This window comes from Dipodomys merriami, unplaced genomic scaffold (genome assembly GCF_024711535.1).
Source record: "Dipodomys merriami isolate MVZ:Mamm:240054 unplaced genomic scaffold, mDipMer1.0.p SCAF_4, whole genome shotgun sequence".
Classification (NCBI taxonomy): Eukaryota; Metazoa; Chordata; class Mammalia; order Rodentia; family Heteromyidae; genus Dipodomys; species Dipodomys merriami.
The window spans coordinates 73,822,361-73,840,365 of NW_027205603.1; the positions used below are offsets into that span (position 1 = coordinate 73,822,361).

General features: G+C 33.2%; 1 protein-coding gene across 4 annotated transcripts in view; it reads right to left on the reverse strand.

Annotated features, from left to right (window-relative positions):
- Csmd3 (CUB and Sushi multiple domains 3) overlaps positions 1–18,005 on the reverse strand; it is a 928,259-nt gene that overhangs the window by 813,033 nt on the left and 97,221 nt on the right. For all 4 annotated transcript variants that reach the window (XM_069991287.1, XM_069991286.1, XM_069991285.1 and 1 more), the window contains exon 2: positions 352–574. In XM_069991287.1, coding sequence (XP_069847388.1) covers positions 352–574 — 223 coding nt within the window. The remainder of the gene's footprint in view (positions 1–351; positions 575–18,005) is intronic.

The window sequence follows — 18,005 nt, forward strand, 5'->3', positions numbered from 1 at the left end:
TAGGCAAGTATTCTACCACTAAGCCACATTCCCAGCCACATAATTTCATTTTGCCACAAGTTATACACACAATGAATGACTCCATTCATTAATGATATAATTAGATTAAACCCCAAACTTTAACTACTCTGAAGAATTCACAATTCAATTTGCCTCTACATTTTGAGAGATATAAATAATGGACTGGTATTTAGACACTAGAAATATGTAAAAATATTTTTCCTTTGGAGCATGTAGCTCCAAACAAACAATACATACATTGTAAAATGAGACTTCATTAATCCTTTTTCAATAAATTAGTCTTACCCATAAAATATTACCCCTCCTCTCTTCAATTCAAAGTACACTGACCTGGTCCTAAAGTTTGCAGGATGAGGATGTCCATCATACAAGGATAAGTAGTCATATTCTTCTTCTAGTGCAAAGGACTGAAATACAATTTGTATTCTATTTCGTTCTTCTGCTATTATTACCCAGGTGCAGTTGGCACCATTCGGATATCCATATGGAAAGCCAGGGCTTTCTATAGTGCCATTGAGTCCTTTTAAAGTTCCACCACATGTATAAATAAATCCTGCAGCAAAAGAAAAAAAGATACTATTATTAAAAACCATCATTTAAAAAACATTCTCAAAAATTTTGTTTGTGGAAGAATAATGGTAACAATAATTTTGTAGATGATATTTTAAAACTGAAAAATTGCATATGCAAGTTCATATACATGTATGTGAATCAAATGTTACTTGTAGGAAGATAAATATAAATGTATAAATATATGCAAATAAATCTGTGATAAAATACAGAATGTTTTATCCCTCACATTGATGTTAGAAATATAAATTAACTAATGAAACAAAAATATCCAATATATGTCATTCATCTTACATTTGATATTCCAGCCAACAAACTTCTAGAATATACTTATCTTTCTTCAAGTAATTTCCAATTTAATTGCAAAAAATAATAAACAACATAAAATGTTGGTGATTATAATATGTGTCTTGCACCTCAAAGGAATGAATTTCACTTTTTTTTAGCAATACAAAATGTTTGTCATAACTACACCTCTACTATGTGACTCATGTGTTTTAGGAAAATCTACACTCCTCCCCAAGTTAGACAGAAAAGATTTTTAGAAGTCTATGTCATTGTTCTAACTTTGATGAAAATGTTCAGTATAATTTGAACAATATCCTACATTCATACCGTCAGAGTGAATCCTACAGTTGAAGAACAAAGATTAGAACTAAATGGGTTATGGGAAACTAACTAGCAGCAGTGAGCTCAAGATCTATCCTAGTTATGTGGGAGGTCAAAGGCATTGAGAGCATTAGCTCTTGTTCTATTGTTTGAAGATTTTTAGTTCAATCAAATGTGTGTAAGAGGAAATACATTCAGAAGTTTAGAAGGTAGAGTTCCAGTTGTGACAGAAAGAGGCTGATTCTGAAAGTTATACATCCATTTAATTCTCTCTTTGCAGCTTATCTTGTATTTTACTTGGTAAGTCATTATTCTGTTGAACACCTGTAAGTTATACAGTATTCGACTCTGCCGAATCGGACGGAGAGGATATCTTCATATATAAAGAAGCTCTAAACTTAGTAAGTGAAGCAAAATTTTTGCTATTCTCGTCTTTCAAAAAATTAGCAAGAGATTGGACCAATATATTTAAAAGATCAATAACTGTATAAGTCACCAAAAATCAAAGAGGGCATTTTATGATTTTCAAAAATAAATAAATAAATATCTTTTTAAAATTGCTTCCTGTAGAGTAATTTACTTTGAAGCCTTAGGTTAATTAGCTATCACCCATCTCTATTATTTTTCTGCCTGAACAGCTTCTAATATGAACTTCCTATGAAATGTAAGCATGAATCCCTTCAGCTACAATCTGTTCTATGGGATGTTTCATAATTTTCAAGCCTCATCATTCTGATGACTTTAGAAGGAGGACATATGTCCTGAGTTAACATGCCCAGGGCTGTCCACATATTTTTATGGGCATGATGATTCATGCCTACCAAATGATTTTTTGTTTTCACATAGGCAAATTACAAATCCCACTTAAAAATAACATTTCATATATGTATTATCCATCCTATTTTCAGTTATATTGAGTATGAACATGACATTATGCATCACAATTAAAATCCACTATTTCAAAAGGTTTGAATTTTGAATCAACATAATGTGAAAAAATATTGAAAAGCAGAAAAATATTTTGCCTCATATATACTACAAAATTGGTCTTTGTTATAAGCTTGGTGTTTGCCTCTCTAAGATTTTATTAGATAAACTATATCTTCACACTGTTATGTATTATATATATTTTCCAAATTGAGTCAATCATATATATATTCTTTCATTTTGTACTTCTGCTAAAAACAATTGATATTCCTTTAGATCAGAAGAGTAATTCTAACCCATCTTTGTTCTTTTTAATGCTGAAGATCGAAACCAGGGTCTCATTCATAGACCGGTGTTTGTACTCGGAACCAAATATCTAGCTCAACTACACCCTTTTCTAAATGATTACATTGTATGTAGTATGTCTGTATTCACATTTATTTTACTACCTTCCTATTGTAAATTTTCATTGTTAGTCATATAAATTCATGAAAAATAACTTTGGACACATGAAAGATGAAATCCCAAAAGTAAAACTGCTGAATTTTAAAATTAGATACCATCCATTACTTTCAATACATGGGATGTTTATGATAGGATTACTGCATCTCCAGCAATACTTTAGGAACACTAGATTTGGGGAAAGGCAAAAATGCTATGTTACTCTTTTAATTTGCTTTGGTGAATACTTTTGCAGTGCAATATCTTGTCATATTCTTCTCATTCAGTCCTAATTCTCTTAGCTGTATAATCAATCATATCATTTTCACATTTTCATAGGTAGTTTGCCTGTTTTTTCTTTGCTACAATCCCTTAGATTTCTGTTGGCATATTGGTAAGCTATACTTTGTTTAAACATTTCTACATGAAAGAATTTTGTTTACACTTTATGACATATTGGTCAAAAAATATCTTTATTCCTCTTCATAGTACTTGTAGACTGCTATCTCCTTTTCCACATGTCCCTTCTATTAATACTTCCTTCATGTTCATTCATTTGCTCATCTCCAGTCTCACTCCAAGCAAATTGGCTTAGGTTTTCTCCTGGGAACAAATAAGCTAAAACACAAGGAAGCTGGAACATCACACAGACTATTACCACAGAGTACTCTGAGGGCTGAGAGAAACACACTTGGCTCCATAGAACAAGTGGGCACAAAATTTAAGCTAAATTGATTTCTATGGAACCAAATATGAACCAAATATCTAGCTCAACTACACTCTTTTCTAAATGATTACATTGTGTGTAGTATGCCTATATTCACATGTATTTTACTATCTTCCTATTGTTAATTTTCTTTTTCTTTTCTTTTCTTTTTCTTTCTTTCTTTTTTTTTTTTTTTTTTTTGGTAGTGGGGCATGAACTCTGGGCCTGGGCGCTGTCTCTCAGCTCTTCAGCTCAAGGCTAACACTGTACCACTTAAGCACAGCACTCACTTCTGGCTTTTTCTGTTGTGCTGAGGACTTGAACCCAGGGCCTCATGCATGCAAGGCAAGCACTCTACAAGTAAGCCACCTTCCCAGTTCCCCTATTGTTAATTTTCTTTTTTTTCCATTGTTAGTCATATAAATTCATGAAAAATAACTTTGGACACATGAAAGATGAAATCCCCAAAGTAAAACTGCTGAACTTTAAAATTAGGTATCATCAATTACCTTCAATACATGGGACTTTCACAAACTGGCATTAATACTGTTTACCGTTTCTAACTCGGATAGTTTCTAAATGCCTGACATTGTATTTGTATGCCTTAACTATTAAAGTCTACATGAAATGAAACAATTCTGTTTTTATTTGAAATTCAACTGAAAATTTCATGATTGCAGCACATTGTTAACTAAAGTGACAGCAGGATTTTTTATAATATTTTTTATTATCTTTAAGTGGTTGTAGGAAGCAATTTCCATTCAACACAGCAATTTATTAATATTCTTTTCAACATTCTTATCCATCCCTCCCAACCCACACCTTCCCTCACTATTCTTAATTTTGGAGGATATGCATTAAATTATTTACTACATTCTACCCCACTTTTCTCTTGTTTCCCCCACTTCCCTTGAAACCAATCCCACCCCCTTTCCAAAACCTTTTTTTCCCTGGTGTTTATTTAGTTAGCCATTAATTAGTTAGCCTTTCAAATGAATTACACTGTTTGAGTTCTACCTTGAATATACAATATTTCAGTTAATACATTTGAGTACACATGCATACCACCTGAAGTATATACTTTTAAGCATTTTTCTGGTTTCTTTCATATTACATCTTTCCTCACATACAGAAAATTATAATGAGCATTTGTAAAGTATTTTACTGATAATGTAAAATGTATTTTGTGTTATCAAAGATCTTGGACTGAATATCACTCAAACTTGCATTTTCATTTTTAAAAAATTTTCACAAACTCCTGTAACTGATCTTTGCCATATAATCTTGACACATTTCTTACAAGATTATTTCTAAGCTTTACTATTGAAACCAATTCTATTCTTGTCTTCTTCATGCATTTGGAGCTCTTGATCTTCTACTTATTCTCCTAAAAGTTTTCATAATTATTTCAATGAAGTTATAATTTTCCCACTTCTTGGGCTCTTGTCCCAATACCATCAGTTTGTTAGATTTCTGTCTTCATTTGCCTTCTAATTTTACATGATTTTCAGCAACCACATACATAGCTATAAATAAGATTGTTATCATAAAGGAGGTATATGTTCATTTATATATTACTATTTATCTGTTTTATATATTTTTCTTAACATAGTATGACTTGCCAAAGACTAATTCTTTTTTAACTTAAATTTATTATAAATGTGATGTACAGAGTGGTTAAATTTACATAAATAAGGTAATGAGTACATATCTTTTTCTCTCACATTTTCTTCTATTTTTCCCCCTCCAAACCTGTTTTCCCCCTAAGTTGTGAAGTTCATTTCCAACAAAGTGTCTAGTGAATATCACAGTTGAATTGGTTCCTCCTTTGTCTTATTTTTGTGATTCCCCTTCCTTCCCAAATTCAGATAAACTTATATAGAAGACAAAGGACAAAAAGGAAGAAAAAATAACTGCAAACAGTACAATAAAAGCTTCTTTTTTATATTTCTTGGAGTTCATTTTGATAAGCATCATTTTATATGGATTATATACATAGCTACTGAGCTCCTCTACTAAGAATATCCTCCTTTGTTCTCACTGTACAAATCTTAGAGTGCTGTTTAGTAAATCATGTCCAAGTGTAATTATTTGTCTTTTACTAACCATTGGATTTACTAGTACATTTATAGACATATAAAGAACCATGTTGTCTGAGACTCAGTTCTTCCAATTTTGTTAGCTCATATTTTAGTCTCTTGAATCTGTTTCTTCTATCCTCTTTGATTTTATGCTTTTTTGGTTAGATTTAATTCAGTTTTCCTCATTTCCTGTTAGGCATATTTTAGTAGTATCCTACTTTACATTGAAATGCTTCTTGAGATTATGAATGCACAATCTTCCACATTGCTCATAAGTCTTTGATAAGCTACAAACCCAAATTTGTGACTTTGTTTCTTCAAAGAATTATTTGGAAGATTCAGTGTCAATGACTATCTATATATGTTTGTGCATACTTTAAATATCAGTATATCTTTGTTCATACCGTATATTTATAAAGGTTTTTTTCTATTTTACTAAGTTGTGCTTCAATTTTAATTTGAAAATTATTACATGGATTTTAAAAATTATTTTATTTTATTGTAAAGTTGCTGTATAGAGGGGTTACTGTTAAGCAAATAAGGTAATAAGAATACTTAACCCACTCCATTTTTCTCCCTCTATCTGCCCCCCTCTCCTCCCCGGTAGTTGTAACGTTCACTTCCAACATAGTGTCTTGTGAGTACCACTGTTGCATTGGGTTACTCTTTGTCCTTATTTCACCATTTTGTTATTCTCCTTCGCTTCTCCAAATCAGATAAACTCTACAAGACACAGGGTACCAGAATCAAAAGCAGTATTACTGGGGACAAACCAAAGGGAAAAATAAAATAAAACAAAGTAAAAAGAAAGAACTTGATACAGTACATTGATGACAACAAGATCAACAACAGCAAAAAAAAAAAAAAAACAACTCTGGTTTCTATAGCTTGGAGTTTATTTTGATTAGCACCATTTTATATGGTTATATGTACATAGCTATTGAGCTATTATGATCTTCCACTAGGACTATCCTAGACATATACTAATTATTACAAATGAGGGAAGCCATGGAGCATCCATTTCCTTGGGTCTGGCTTACTTCACTTAATGTGACTTTGTCCAAGTCTTTCCATTTCCTTATGAATGGAGCAATGGTGGGAGTGTAAACTTGTCCAACCATTCCAGAAAGCAGTATGGAGATTTCTCAAAGGACTAAACATAGAGATACCCTGGGATCCAGCAATCCCACTTCTGGGTATTTACCCAAATGATCACAAGCAAGGCCACACTAAAGCTACCAGCACAACTATGCGTATTGCAGCATTGTTTACCATAGTTAATATATGGAACCAACCTAGTTGCCCCTCAATAGATGAATGGATCAAAAAATGGAATTCTATGCTGCCATCAGAAAAAAATGACATGGCTTCATTTGTAAGGAAATGGAAAGACTTATTTTTTATTCTTTAAAGTGACCTGGGAGCTTTACTTTGAAGTTGCTCAAAGCATCTTTCTCTAGTCTCAGCATATGCACTTGTCCATCCAGTTCTTCAATGTAACCAGCAATTTACAACATTTACTTAAAAGGTCATTTTTCAAGTATCTTTTCCTTTTGTTACTGAAAAGTCCCTTTCAATATTTATCACCTTTGACATACCTCTTTTTATTTTTTCCAGTACTGGAAACTTATGACCTCGTGCATTCTCTAGCCAAGAACTCTACCACTTGAAGCAATCCCACGACCCTTTTATATTGGGTTAATTTTCAGAAAGTATCTTACATTTTTGTCAAGCTAAGTCTTTCTTCTACTACCAGTATCTGTGTAGCTGGAATTGTAGTTACGAAACACCAAGCCCAGTTTGTGTGTTTAAGGTAGAAATTTATAGAAGTCACATTTTGAAAGATTGAATCTTTGAGACTTTATTAGGGTGCTACTGGTCTGCAAGTAGACAATTGTTTCAAAGACCCGTAGCCTGCAAATACACTTAACAGAGTTCGGAAACAGGCCAGAGAGGAAAGAAAGAATAAAAACAATACCAAAAAACCAATTCAGCTCCAGTGGAGTGTTAAAGAGGGACGTCATAGTGACTGAAGAGCCAAGAGAAAGGACACAGGATGCAAACATGGAGACACGTGGAGACCCATGACATCGCATACCTTTCCCTGATAGGGTCTAGGACTAACTAAGGTCAGCCCAGGAGGCAGGGGCACTTCCAGTCCCAGGCACTGGACTGGCTACTTCAGTAACCTATCAGCCAAGTGCCTGCTACTGTTTCTATGGATCCAGGCAAACACATTACCTGAGGGGTGGGCTTCCTGAGCATCCCCCACTATGAAGACAAGATGCCAGGCCTTAATGGACTAGATACCAGCACAACTTTTCCATGTAGGGAAGATAGGCCTTAACCTTCCATATAGGGTATGCTTAGAAGCTACTCAGAGCTTGGTGATTAAAGCCATTTAGGGAGTTAATACAGAATCTGAGCATTCTCTACATGCAAAGCTTTCCTAAGGCTTTGACATCTGCATTTTTCTGAAGCAGAGCCCTCCTAGCTCACCTTGAGCTGGGTGTCTGCATTCAATCAATGTCCTATCTCACCTCTAGGCTTTTCAGCATTGAGTAGAGAATTCCCTTCACCCAGCCAGGGGCACCAACATGGCTATACCTGGACAGCTGCAAGAAATTACTTAGACTCAGCCTCCTTACTTCATTTGAAATGGAGATCTGGAGAAACTGCCATGAAATTGTGATAAACCAGATCTCCACTAACTGAAGAGCCTGGATTACAGAAGTGAACTACCACACAGCCAAATTATGTAGCAGATAGACAGACAGATATAGGTATACATATAAATATCGATACTATACAACTATCTAAAAATTCTGGTATTTAGTAGAAATTTGATAAATGCTTTTGATCATGTTTCTTCCTACCTTTAATTTATCAAAAACCATATGATAGCCCAACGTTCCAAATTGAGGAAACTCAAAAGACAAATAGCTCAGTATTTTAATTTTGTAAAAATTTTGAACAACATATTTTGATAAAGGGTGGGACAAGTACATTCATCTTTTAAGTCTCAGATCATTAGAACACATTTGCATTCCTTTCAAACTAATAGCATTCACTGTGGAATACTATTCCTATATTATAATGCCAAAAAAGCTTTCAGGCCATTGTAATGTTTTATTGAGCAAGCAAAAATGGCATTACTTCATAGGCCTTTTTAATTTTAATATTTTTTTATTTTAAGTGCAGTAGATAAAAGTGCAGTGAGAAATGTATAGACATAGAAAATTCAATGAATAATTACAGAATGAAAAGCTAAGCTGCCAGGAAGTACATCTCGAAGTAGAATATCATTCTTCCAGGAGCTTCTCCTGCATATAATGACATTGTCTTCCATTATTTTTTGAATGTTCATTACCATCAGACTTACATAATGTATAAGTATGCATTTCTGTCATTACATAAGGATGAAATTTACCTAGTTATTCTTATTGATTTACTTATTAGAGCAAGATCTACAACTAATCAGTTTTTGAAGTAAGCTATTAGGAGAAATATTAACTCTCATTATTTATATGAAGACATGAATAATGTCAATTCCATTGATGCAAGATACAAGTCTTTCCTGCTATGATTCAACTCGTCACAAAACAGAAATAAACCTGTTTCCAAGATTATGGTTCTATGAATTCATACAAAATTATCTTCAGTAGAATAATTACTATACCTAGATATGCAAGTCTTCATACTTTATCTACATATAATTTGTTTTGGCTCTGTGCATAACTTAGACATACCATAAATGTTTTAGAAACAATGTGTGAATTTACAGTAAAAAGAATGTTACTTGTGATTGAAACTACAGACAAATATGAGACAATTAACTATTTTGCAATATCTATGTTCAGTGCATTATTATGATAAAATTCTTCAGCTATGCTAAACTTGAAAACTTGGAGACTTTTTTTTCCAATTTCATTAACTCTGCTATATTCTGATTTATTTCTTGAAGTAGCAGTTGCTTTCTGAAATTATCTGTTTACTTGTTTGGTGTCAATTTTTTCCATGAAATAAAACATCCATGAATTTTGAGACCTCACCTGTCTTATTAATTGCTGGACCTCAAAGCCTGTACAAGTTTCTGGTACATAGTGGACAGTTTTAAGTACATATATATAGATATATCTATAGATATATCTATGTCTAATTATATCTATGTATATATATATATATATACAAATGGTAAAAAGTCAAAGAAACAAAAACTCACACTGTTCAGTTTATATTCAAATTATGTTTTCTTTTACTATTCGTAAAACAAATATCTTACTGGAGTATCCAGTAATGTAATCTACTCAAAATATAGGAAGTTCCAAGTTTTCAGAAACTAATTTAGCTTCTTTCAGGAAAAAGTTTAATGTGAGTTTATAACTATATTTTGTAGAAAGTTTCAAAATTATCCTAATTGAATTACTCATAAATTTATAACATAAATATGAGACACCAAAATTCCTTTAAATGATTTGAGTTAAGCAAAAAGGTAATTTAAATTATTTCTGTGTTCTTTCTTCTATATATGCATGCCAGATTATTTGTCCTAATTATATTTTAGCAAAGAAAAAATGCAGGTACTGAATGTTAATTTCAATTAATCTCTACCAAATATTTGTTTTCTCTCATTAAGAAAAGGAGGAGGCAACAATGCTTGATAAGAAATGTACTCATTACCTTGCCCATGTAATTGTAACCCCTCTGTATGGTATTTTCACAATAAAAAAATACTTTAAAAATAAACAGAAACAATTATTTCTATATTGTAAAGTATGAGGGGAGTGTGTTTAGAGAACATGTCTGTCTTTTAATTTTTACCATAATCACCTTAAACAGTGAAATATAACACCTTACATGGTGTTTTAAGTAAAAAATAAGAACAGGTCCATCAGTTTTAAACCCAAGTTTCTCAATATATTTCTCATCCATAATTCAACCATGATGAAAAAGATAGGTAAAGTAAAAACAGTTTTTCCCATTTTTATTACCTTTAAGTTGATTTACAAAGGTGTTTCAACTCAGAAAATTAGTGTATAAGTAAACAATAGATTAAGTGGAAAAACCTCATGTGTAATCATTTTAGAAAAAAAGTATTAGATCACAATATCACAAATCTTTGTTTAGGGCCAAGACTTCAGTTGTAACTTGCAAAACTGTTTTACTTGGTATTCTATAATTCAGTCTATATCTCGGGCACAGATCATCAAAGTAGACTATGGGTCATAAAGTAAGGAATGTATTCTTTAGAAGTAGGCTTGCAATAAATAATATCACAGAGAATAAAAGGAAAACTACAGTGACAATATTTTCTCCTGAGTCCCTCTATTTTATTTATGGAGCAAAACTCAATAAAAAAATATTGAAATAGGTAGGCCTAGTCTGTCATTTAGGGAAAAAATGAATTAAACACATATAAATTATATTTAACTTCTTTTTTGTGTGTTTATGTGTGCGTTGGTCAAGGGGGCTTGAGTTCTGGGCCTGAATATTATCCCTGAGCTCTTCAGCTCAAGACTAGCACTCTACTTCTTGCGCCATAGCACCACTTTCAGTTTTCTAGTGGTTTACTGGAGATAATAGTCTCATTGACTTTCCTTCACAGGGCTGGCTTTGAACTGTGAGCCTCAGATTGCAGCATCCTGAGTAGCTGGGATTACAGGCATGAGCCACCAGTGCCTGGCTTCCAAATGTTTAATAGTACCTGTGGTAAGTAGCATGTATCATTCTTCTTCATTTAATTCCTGAGGTGATACCTTGTTGAATAATGTTTATGTTTGCTTCTTATAGTCCACCTTTTTATGGTTCAAAATTGAAATGACACCCTTATTTTTGATACTTTTATTCTGAACACATTTATAAAATTTCATTGATTATAAATTGTGCTGGAGATATCATTCTTTCTTTACCTAAACTCTTCTGATCCATCCTATTTTTAATTTTTAATTTTATCTATTTTTAATTTTAAAAATTAATATTGTTTCCTTCATGTCACATAAGTGTTTTGTAATCTCCACTATAACATTCACAATAACAGCAATATAGATTCATTTATATAAGAACAATCGACTTGTCTTAAAATTAAATACAAATAAGCAACCAAAAGCTTCTACCAAAGTAAGTTTATTTTGACATTTGCAGGCACATGCAATTTTAAGTTTAATGTTCACAACAAATTTATGAGCTGTACCCCATTACACCCTTTATTTTACAGCTGAATAAGTATATAAGTGAGTATAATCTGCAAAACAGATTAGTGTCTATCTCCTCCTTTGGATCACTGATTTACTAATCTATTCATATTATCCACTACTCTCTTGTAAACTCTACTGCATACATTTTGATATTGATTTCTTCTCATTCTGTGATTTTTTTTATTTTTTTGGGTCTGGTCGTGGGGCCTGAACTCTGGGCCTGGGTGATGTTCCTCAGCTCTTCAGCTCAAGGCTAGTGCTCTACCACTTGATCCACAGCCACACTTCCGGTTTTTTTCTTTTTGCTTATGCGGTGCCAAGGAATTGAACCCAGGGCCTCATGCATGCAAGGCAAATGCTCTACCACTGAGCCACCTTCTTATCCCCATTCTGTGAATTTTTAATGCCCTTTTCTTCAAAGAAATGTCTGCAGTTCAAAAAGATAATTTTATAAAGTTTACAAGCAATCTAAATTTTTAGGCATAGCATTTCAAATATTTTTTTCTTCAGACCCTTTAACATAATCACAATTAATAATAAAGGTGCCACAACATCTCAGAACAGAGAAATTGTTTCTTAAATTGTGCCTAAATGTGTAAGTTTTAGAAAAAAATATGTCAAATGTGATTGAATAGCCTCAAAAATTGAAAATAAAGGCTGGACTTTCCATGGTTCCCTAAAGCTCATATAAAAACACAAACATAAAAATTAAAGTTTTTTTAGTAGTATAACTTACTCAAATAGAAAATTTCTATTAAGTCATCTAATTTGTAATTAAAGAGATGGTTCATCACTATGATGACTATATTAATATAATTTCTTATGCAATTAGAATAAATCCAGAATAACATTTTTATTTATTTTTTACTCTTGGAATAAAATGGTTTATATTTAATGGTAACTTGGAATGGAAATATGAAGATATACAGTTACCTCTTCCATAAATTTAACAAATATCAAATTTAATTTTTAGGATTCAGAAACATCTATCTATCTATCTATCTATCTATCTATCTATCTATCTATCTATCTACAAACCTCAGTAAAAATTGGAAGGGTAGTTTTTTCAAGAAAAACTTCTGAGGTTTCTAATTATAGAAGAATAAGTACCATTATAATTCAGATTATTAGTATGTTAAATGTATAAATATATTTTGCATTTACACACAATTTGCTGAGTAGATGAGTTACAGGAGAAGTGAACATTGTACTCTCTTTTCATAAAAAAGTAACTTTGACATAAATATAAGTATTTTCCATTAATTACAAGCAATAATATTTGCTTACTAATTGGTCTGACAATTTTTTTGTTGAAATCCCAGAGATGTTATGAACTCTCCATGCTAGCATTTTCTCCAGTATGTGATGTCTAAACACTTTTTACTTTAAAATATTTATTTCAGGCTGTTTTATTGTTATTGTAAAGGGAATGTGAAGTACACTTAGAGTTACATACATCAGATAATGAGTACATTTCATTTTGAACATTGTCACCCTTTTCTTCACTTTCTCCCGTTTTCCCTCCCATCTCCCCCTCACAAGTTGCATCCTTCATTTTCAACATAGTGCCTAATGCATTTGTTAGATCTTTTGTTGCACAAAGTCTGTGCCCCTACTTACATCCTTCAAAATTTACAAACAAGAAAGACGGTAAAGAAAACAAAAATACCAACAAAGAAAAAAAGCCTCTTGTTTCCATTTCTTGGAGTTCATTTTGATAAACATCATTTTATGTGATATATACATATAGCTATTGTCTTTGTGATTCTCTCCTAAGAATATACTCCTTTCCTCTCAAAGTGTGAATGTCTAGAGTGCTGTATAGTTTCACAAGACCAAGTGTATTCTTTGTCTTTTACTATCCAGTGTGTTTACTTGTAGATATAGCTAAGACAAATGAGGGAAAACATTCAAACTATATTTCTTTGGGTCTGGCTTACTTTGCTTTAAATAATTTTTGCAAGTCTTTCCATTCTTTGCAAATGGTACACTATGGTAGAATTCCATCATGTATATATGCCACATTTTCTTGATCCATTGGTCCATTGAAGTCCATCTGGGTTGATTCCATATATTGTCTATGGTAAACAATGCTCACAGAAGGGGAAATTTTTACTAGATAAGCATCAGACAAGGGAAACATATATTAAAGTATATAAAATCTACTTAGAGCTCAAAAATTCACCGCTCCCCAATAATAAACCCTCAAAAAACAACAATCTAATTAATAAACAGGCTAAAGAAGGAAAAGACTTCTCAGATGAAGTAAGAATTGCCAATAGACACATGAAAGAAAAAAAAAAAACTCCAACATCTCTGGCCATAAAAGAAATGCAAATCAAAACAACATTAAGATTCCACCTCACCCCACTTAGAATAGCCATTACAAACAACAGTAACTAAGCAGATGCTGACAGGTGATGTGGCAAAAAGAGAACACTACTATCCCGTTGTTGGGAGTGTAAACGTGTTCAGCCACTCTGGAAATTAGTTTGGAGGTTCCTCAGAAGACTAAACATAGACCTTAACTATGACCCAGCTTTTCCATTCCTGGGTATGAATCCAATACAATACAAACAAAGCCACACTGAAGCTACCAGCACAGTCACTTTCCTTGAATAATTATTTCATTATGTGTATTCTGTCTCTGAGTTCCTGTTCTATTCCACTGATAGATGTGTCTACCTCTCTGTCAATGCCAATTAAAACAAATGAAATCTTCTTGCATGTGAGAAGATAGAAACATTCAAGAACATTATAAGGAGCCGGGCGCTGATGGCTCACGCCTAAAATCCTAGCTACTCAGGAGGCTGAGATCTGAGGATCGCGGTTTAAAGCCAGCCATGGCAGGGCTGTCTGTGAGACTCTTATCTCCAATAAACCACCAGAAAACCGGAAGTGGCGCTATAGCTCAAGTGGTAGAGTGCTAGCCTTGAGCTGAAGAGCTGAGGGACAATGCCCAGGGCCAAAGTTCAGGCCCCACGAATGACAACAACAAAAAAGATATAAAAAAAGAACATTATAAGGTATATTATTAAAATACAACTTATATTCAATGGTTCCATGCATTATAAAATAATCTGAATAGAAAAATCTTATAGAGAAAATGGCAAGTTGTTGATTAGAGTTTGTCAGACTAGAGTTCAGTAGAATGAATTTTAAAAAAAGCTTTACTTAGGATACTGTTGTTAAATAAGAGTATTGATACTTGTATAAGCTAGAAGATACTAAAAATTACTGAATTATACAATTGTAAGGCAATTTATTTAATTATACATGTATTTTATTCCAAGAAAGTGATTAAATATGCCAATTTAAAATAGCTCCCATTATTTCCTATGTAAATGTGATTTTGATTTATTTCTGTGTGTTTATTGAAGCATTTTTTCTTTTTCCTTTTACTTTTATATTAACTTATTTGTAAAAAAATTTATTTGGGGGGCTGTTTTTTTAATCACAAAAATAGTTGGATGCTCTATTTGTTTGTTAAAGTTATCATGTATTATTCAATGTATGCGAAGCTTACAATATAAATATTTCTGTTTATATCTATTCATGGTTTGTGATTGAAAACCTTTTTCTGGTTGTATGGAATTTGTAGATTGATCTTTGAGTAAATGTAAACTTTCAACTTCATTGAAAATATCTGCCCAAGCAAAAACAAAGAAACCTTCGAGAGACTAAGTATTCTAATAGAAACAGTGAAATTTGAGAGAAAGGCATTTGTAATCACAATAAATGCTCTGAGTATTAGAAATTCTTTCAAATTCTTGTTTTTAGTCCCATCAATCTCAGCAGATTAATTTTCCTTAATTATGTATTAAAAAGTTTCAGATCATAATTAAATCACAATCATTTGCACCAAAAATCTCTCCACATCATTATATTTTCATACAGCTCTTTCCTTCATCTTGACGACAACATTTTTTATGTAACGTTATACCTACACAATTATGTTTAGTCAATTTTCTTCTTTTTTTATTGGGAAAATACTGTACAGAGGGGTTACAATTACATGGGCAAGGTAATGAGAGTACATTTCTTAGCAAGCATTGTTGCCTCTTCCTTTGTTTCCCCTTCCAATCCCTTCCCATCTACCCCCTCAACCCCCTCCACAGCATGATCCCTCCTTCCCCCCACCACACCCCACCCCACCCCACCCCATTCCCCGCCAAAGTTGTAAAATTCGTTTTTCGACATAATGTCTTGTACCTCTCATTGTTGCAATGGGTCCATCTGCATCCCTATTTAAACAATTGTTTTTTTTCCCTTCCCCTCCACAAAATATACCAATATCAAATAAGTGAAATCAGGGGTTATACCGTGGGGGAGGGACATACAAAGCAACAAAGAAATCACCTTATAAATATGTTAGAAATAATCGCAAGAAAGAAAAAAAAACATTTGAATACTTATCTTGGGGTACATTTTGCCTAACATCAACTTATCTGACCGTTTCTGCTTGACTCAGACATATACTAGTAATTGAAAATAAGGAAAACCATGGGACCTATGTTTTTTGGGCCTGGCTTACTGCACTTAAATGCGGTATATATACACAATGGAATTCTATGCCTCCATCAGAAAGAATGACATTGCCCCATTTGTTAGGAAATGGAAAGACTTGTTTAACCAATTTTCTTTTGGTAGAAACACCTTAACCAAGCTCACCGGGTAGTAGTCCCTGTACAAATTCCCTCCACAACAAAGGACCAAAATAAATGAAAACTGGGGAGCTCTCTCACTGGGGTATTTATTTTGTAAGGTACTAATAGTGCAGTAGAGATGTGCCAGCTATGTTGCATAGGGCATAGATCCGATTGATTCGCTTCTAAAGAAAGGAAGAAAGCATACATCCTCCATTGTTCCATCCCCCGAGAACAGTCTCAAAACAAGGAGAACATGGGTTGGCAGAGATCAGATAATCAGATAAGCTTCTGGGCATCTCTATTCATGACATAGAAACCTGACTTTTGTTCTGCTGTGTAACATTTTAGCCTTGGCAGGCCCTCTGCTGCTTTAGGGAAATGATACGCTGTCGTAACACTTTGACTGTGTCCACTAACGTCTTTCTCCAAGTAAGCTTTAGGTACTTGAGGTGACCTCCGTAGCTCACTCTCTTCAAGAGTTGGACTTTTGTAATACAGCCTTGGGAGGCAGTCGATAGGTCCCACTCACCTTCCCACAGCTCTGGGAAGCAGTTTGACCAAATGTCATGAGCAAGATGTCTCTGTGTGGTTACTTATACAAACCTTAAATCTGAGAATTGTGCCATTCAGAATACATGATGATAACCACATAATTCACAAACACACTTCATTGCACACATACGAAAACATTGATGAGACCTCCTTCCTCACAATGCCTTCACAAATGTTTTTAACATATTACTGAAAAATTGAGATTTAAAAAATTGTCATAAATTTAGATTGATCTGATTAATGCAAAAACTTCCCAAAGCAAGAACAATTTAATTAGGTATCAAGAACTCCAGTCAAATGGGGTGTAGTGTTGACATAATTAAATTGAATTTTAAGCTTCCAGAAATTATTTTTATCAATCATCAATTGTAGATGTCATATCATCCCACTAAAATTATATCAATTACATATTTTTCTTAAAGAAAATATTTTACATCTGAAATCTTAGCTATTCAGGATGATATCTAAGGGATCCTGGCTTCAAGCCAGTCTGAACAGGGAAGTCTGTGAGACTTTTCTACAATTAACCCCCCCCCCAAAAAAAAAACCTGGAAGTAAAGCTGTGGCTTGAGTGTTAACACTTGCCCTGAGTGTAGTAGCTCAAGGACAGTGCCCAGGCCCTGAGTTCAAGCCCCACCATGGGAAGGAAGGAAAGAAGAAGAGAGAGACAGAGAAACAGAGAGCACAAAAAGCAAAAGAACAAAAAAATGAACAAAAGATCAAAAGAATGAAAAAATGAAAGAAAAAATGAAAAGAAGGAAGGAAGGAAGGAAGGAAGGAAGGAAGGAAGGAAGGAAAGAAGGAAGGAAGAAAAGGCTGAGGTAGAGAAGAAAGGGGAAATAAGGAAGGAAGAAAGGGGGGAAATAAGAAGGAAGGGAGGGAGGGAAAGAGGGAGAGAGGGAGGAAATATTGTTCTAATATGTTCATTAATTCAGAAGTTTACATCATAATTTTCTCTTAATGATACCTTAAAGTTTCTCTGACCTGTAGCCACTAAAATGGATGTTACTATAACTAATTATACCCAATGAAATAATCTCAATGCCTTTGAAATAATCTCATAAAGTGCTTTTATCTACTGTTTCATAAGTCCTCAGAATAAAATTTAATATGAGTTTTTACGTCTTTTCTGTACTCTGTATGTCACTTCTTCCTACATTTAACCTTTATTGTCTTTTATACTCAGTAGTACCTGTACTGTTACAGAATTGATATGGATTTATATAGAACTGGCCTTTTAGCATTTGTTTGTTTA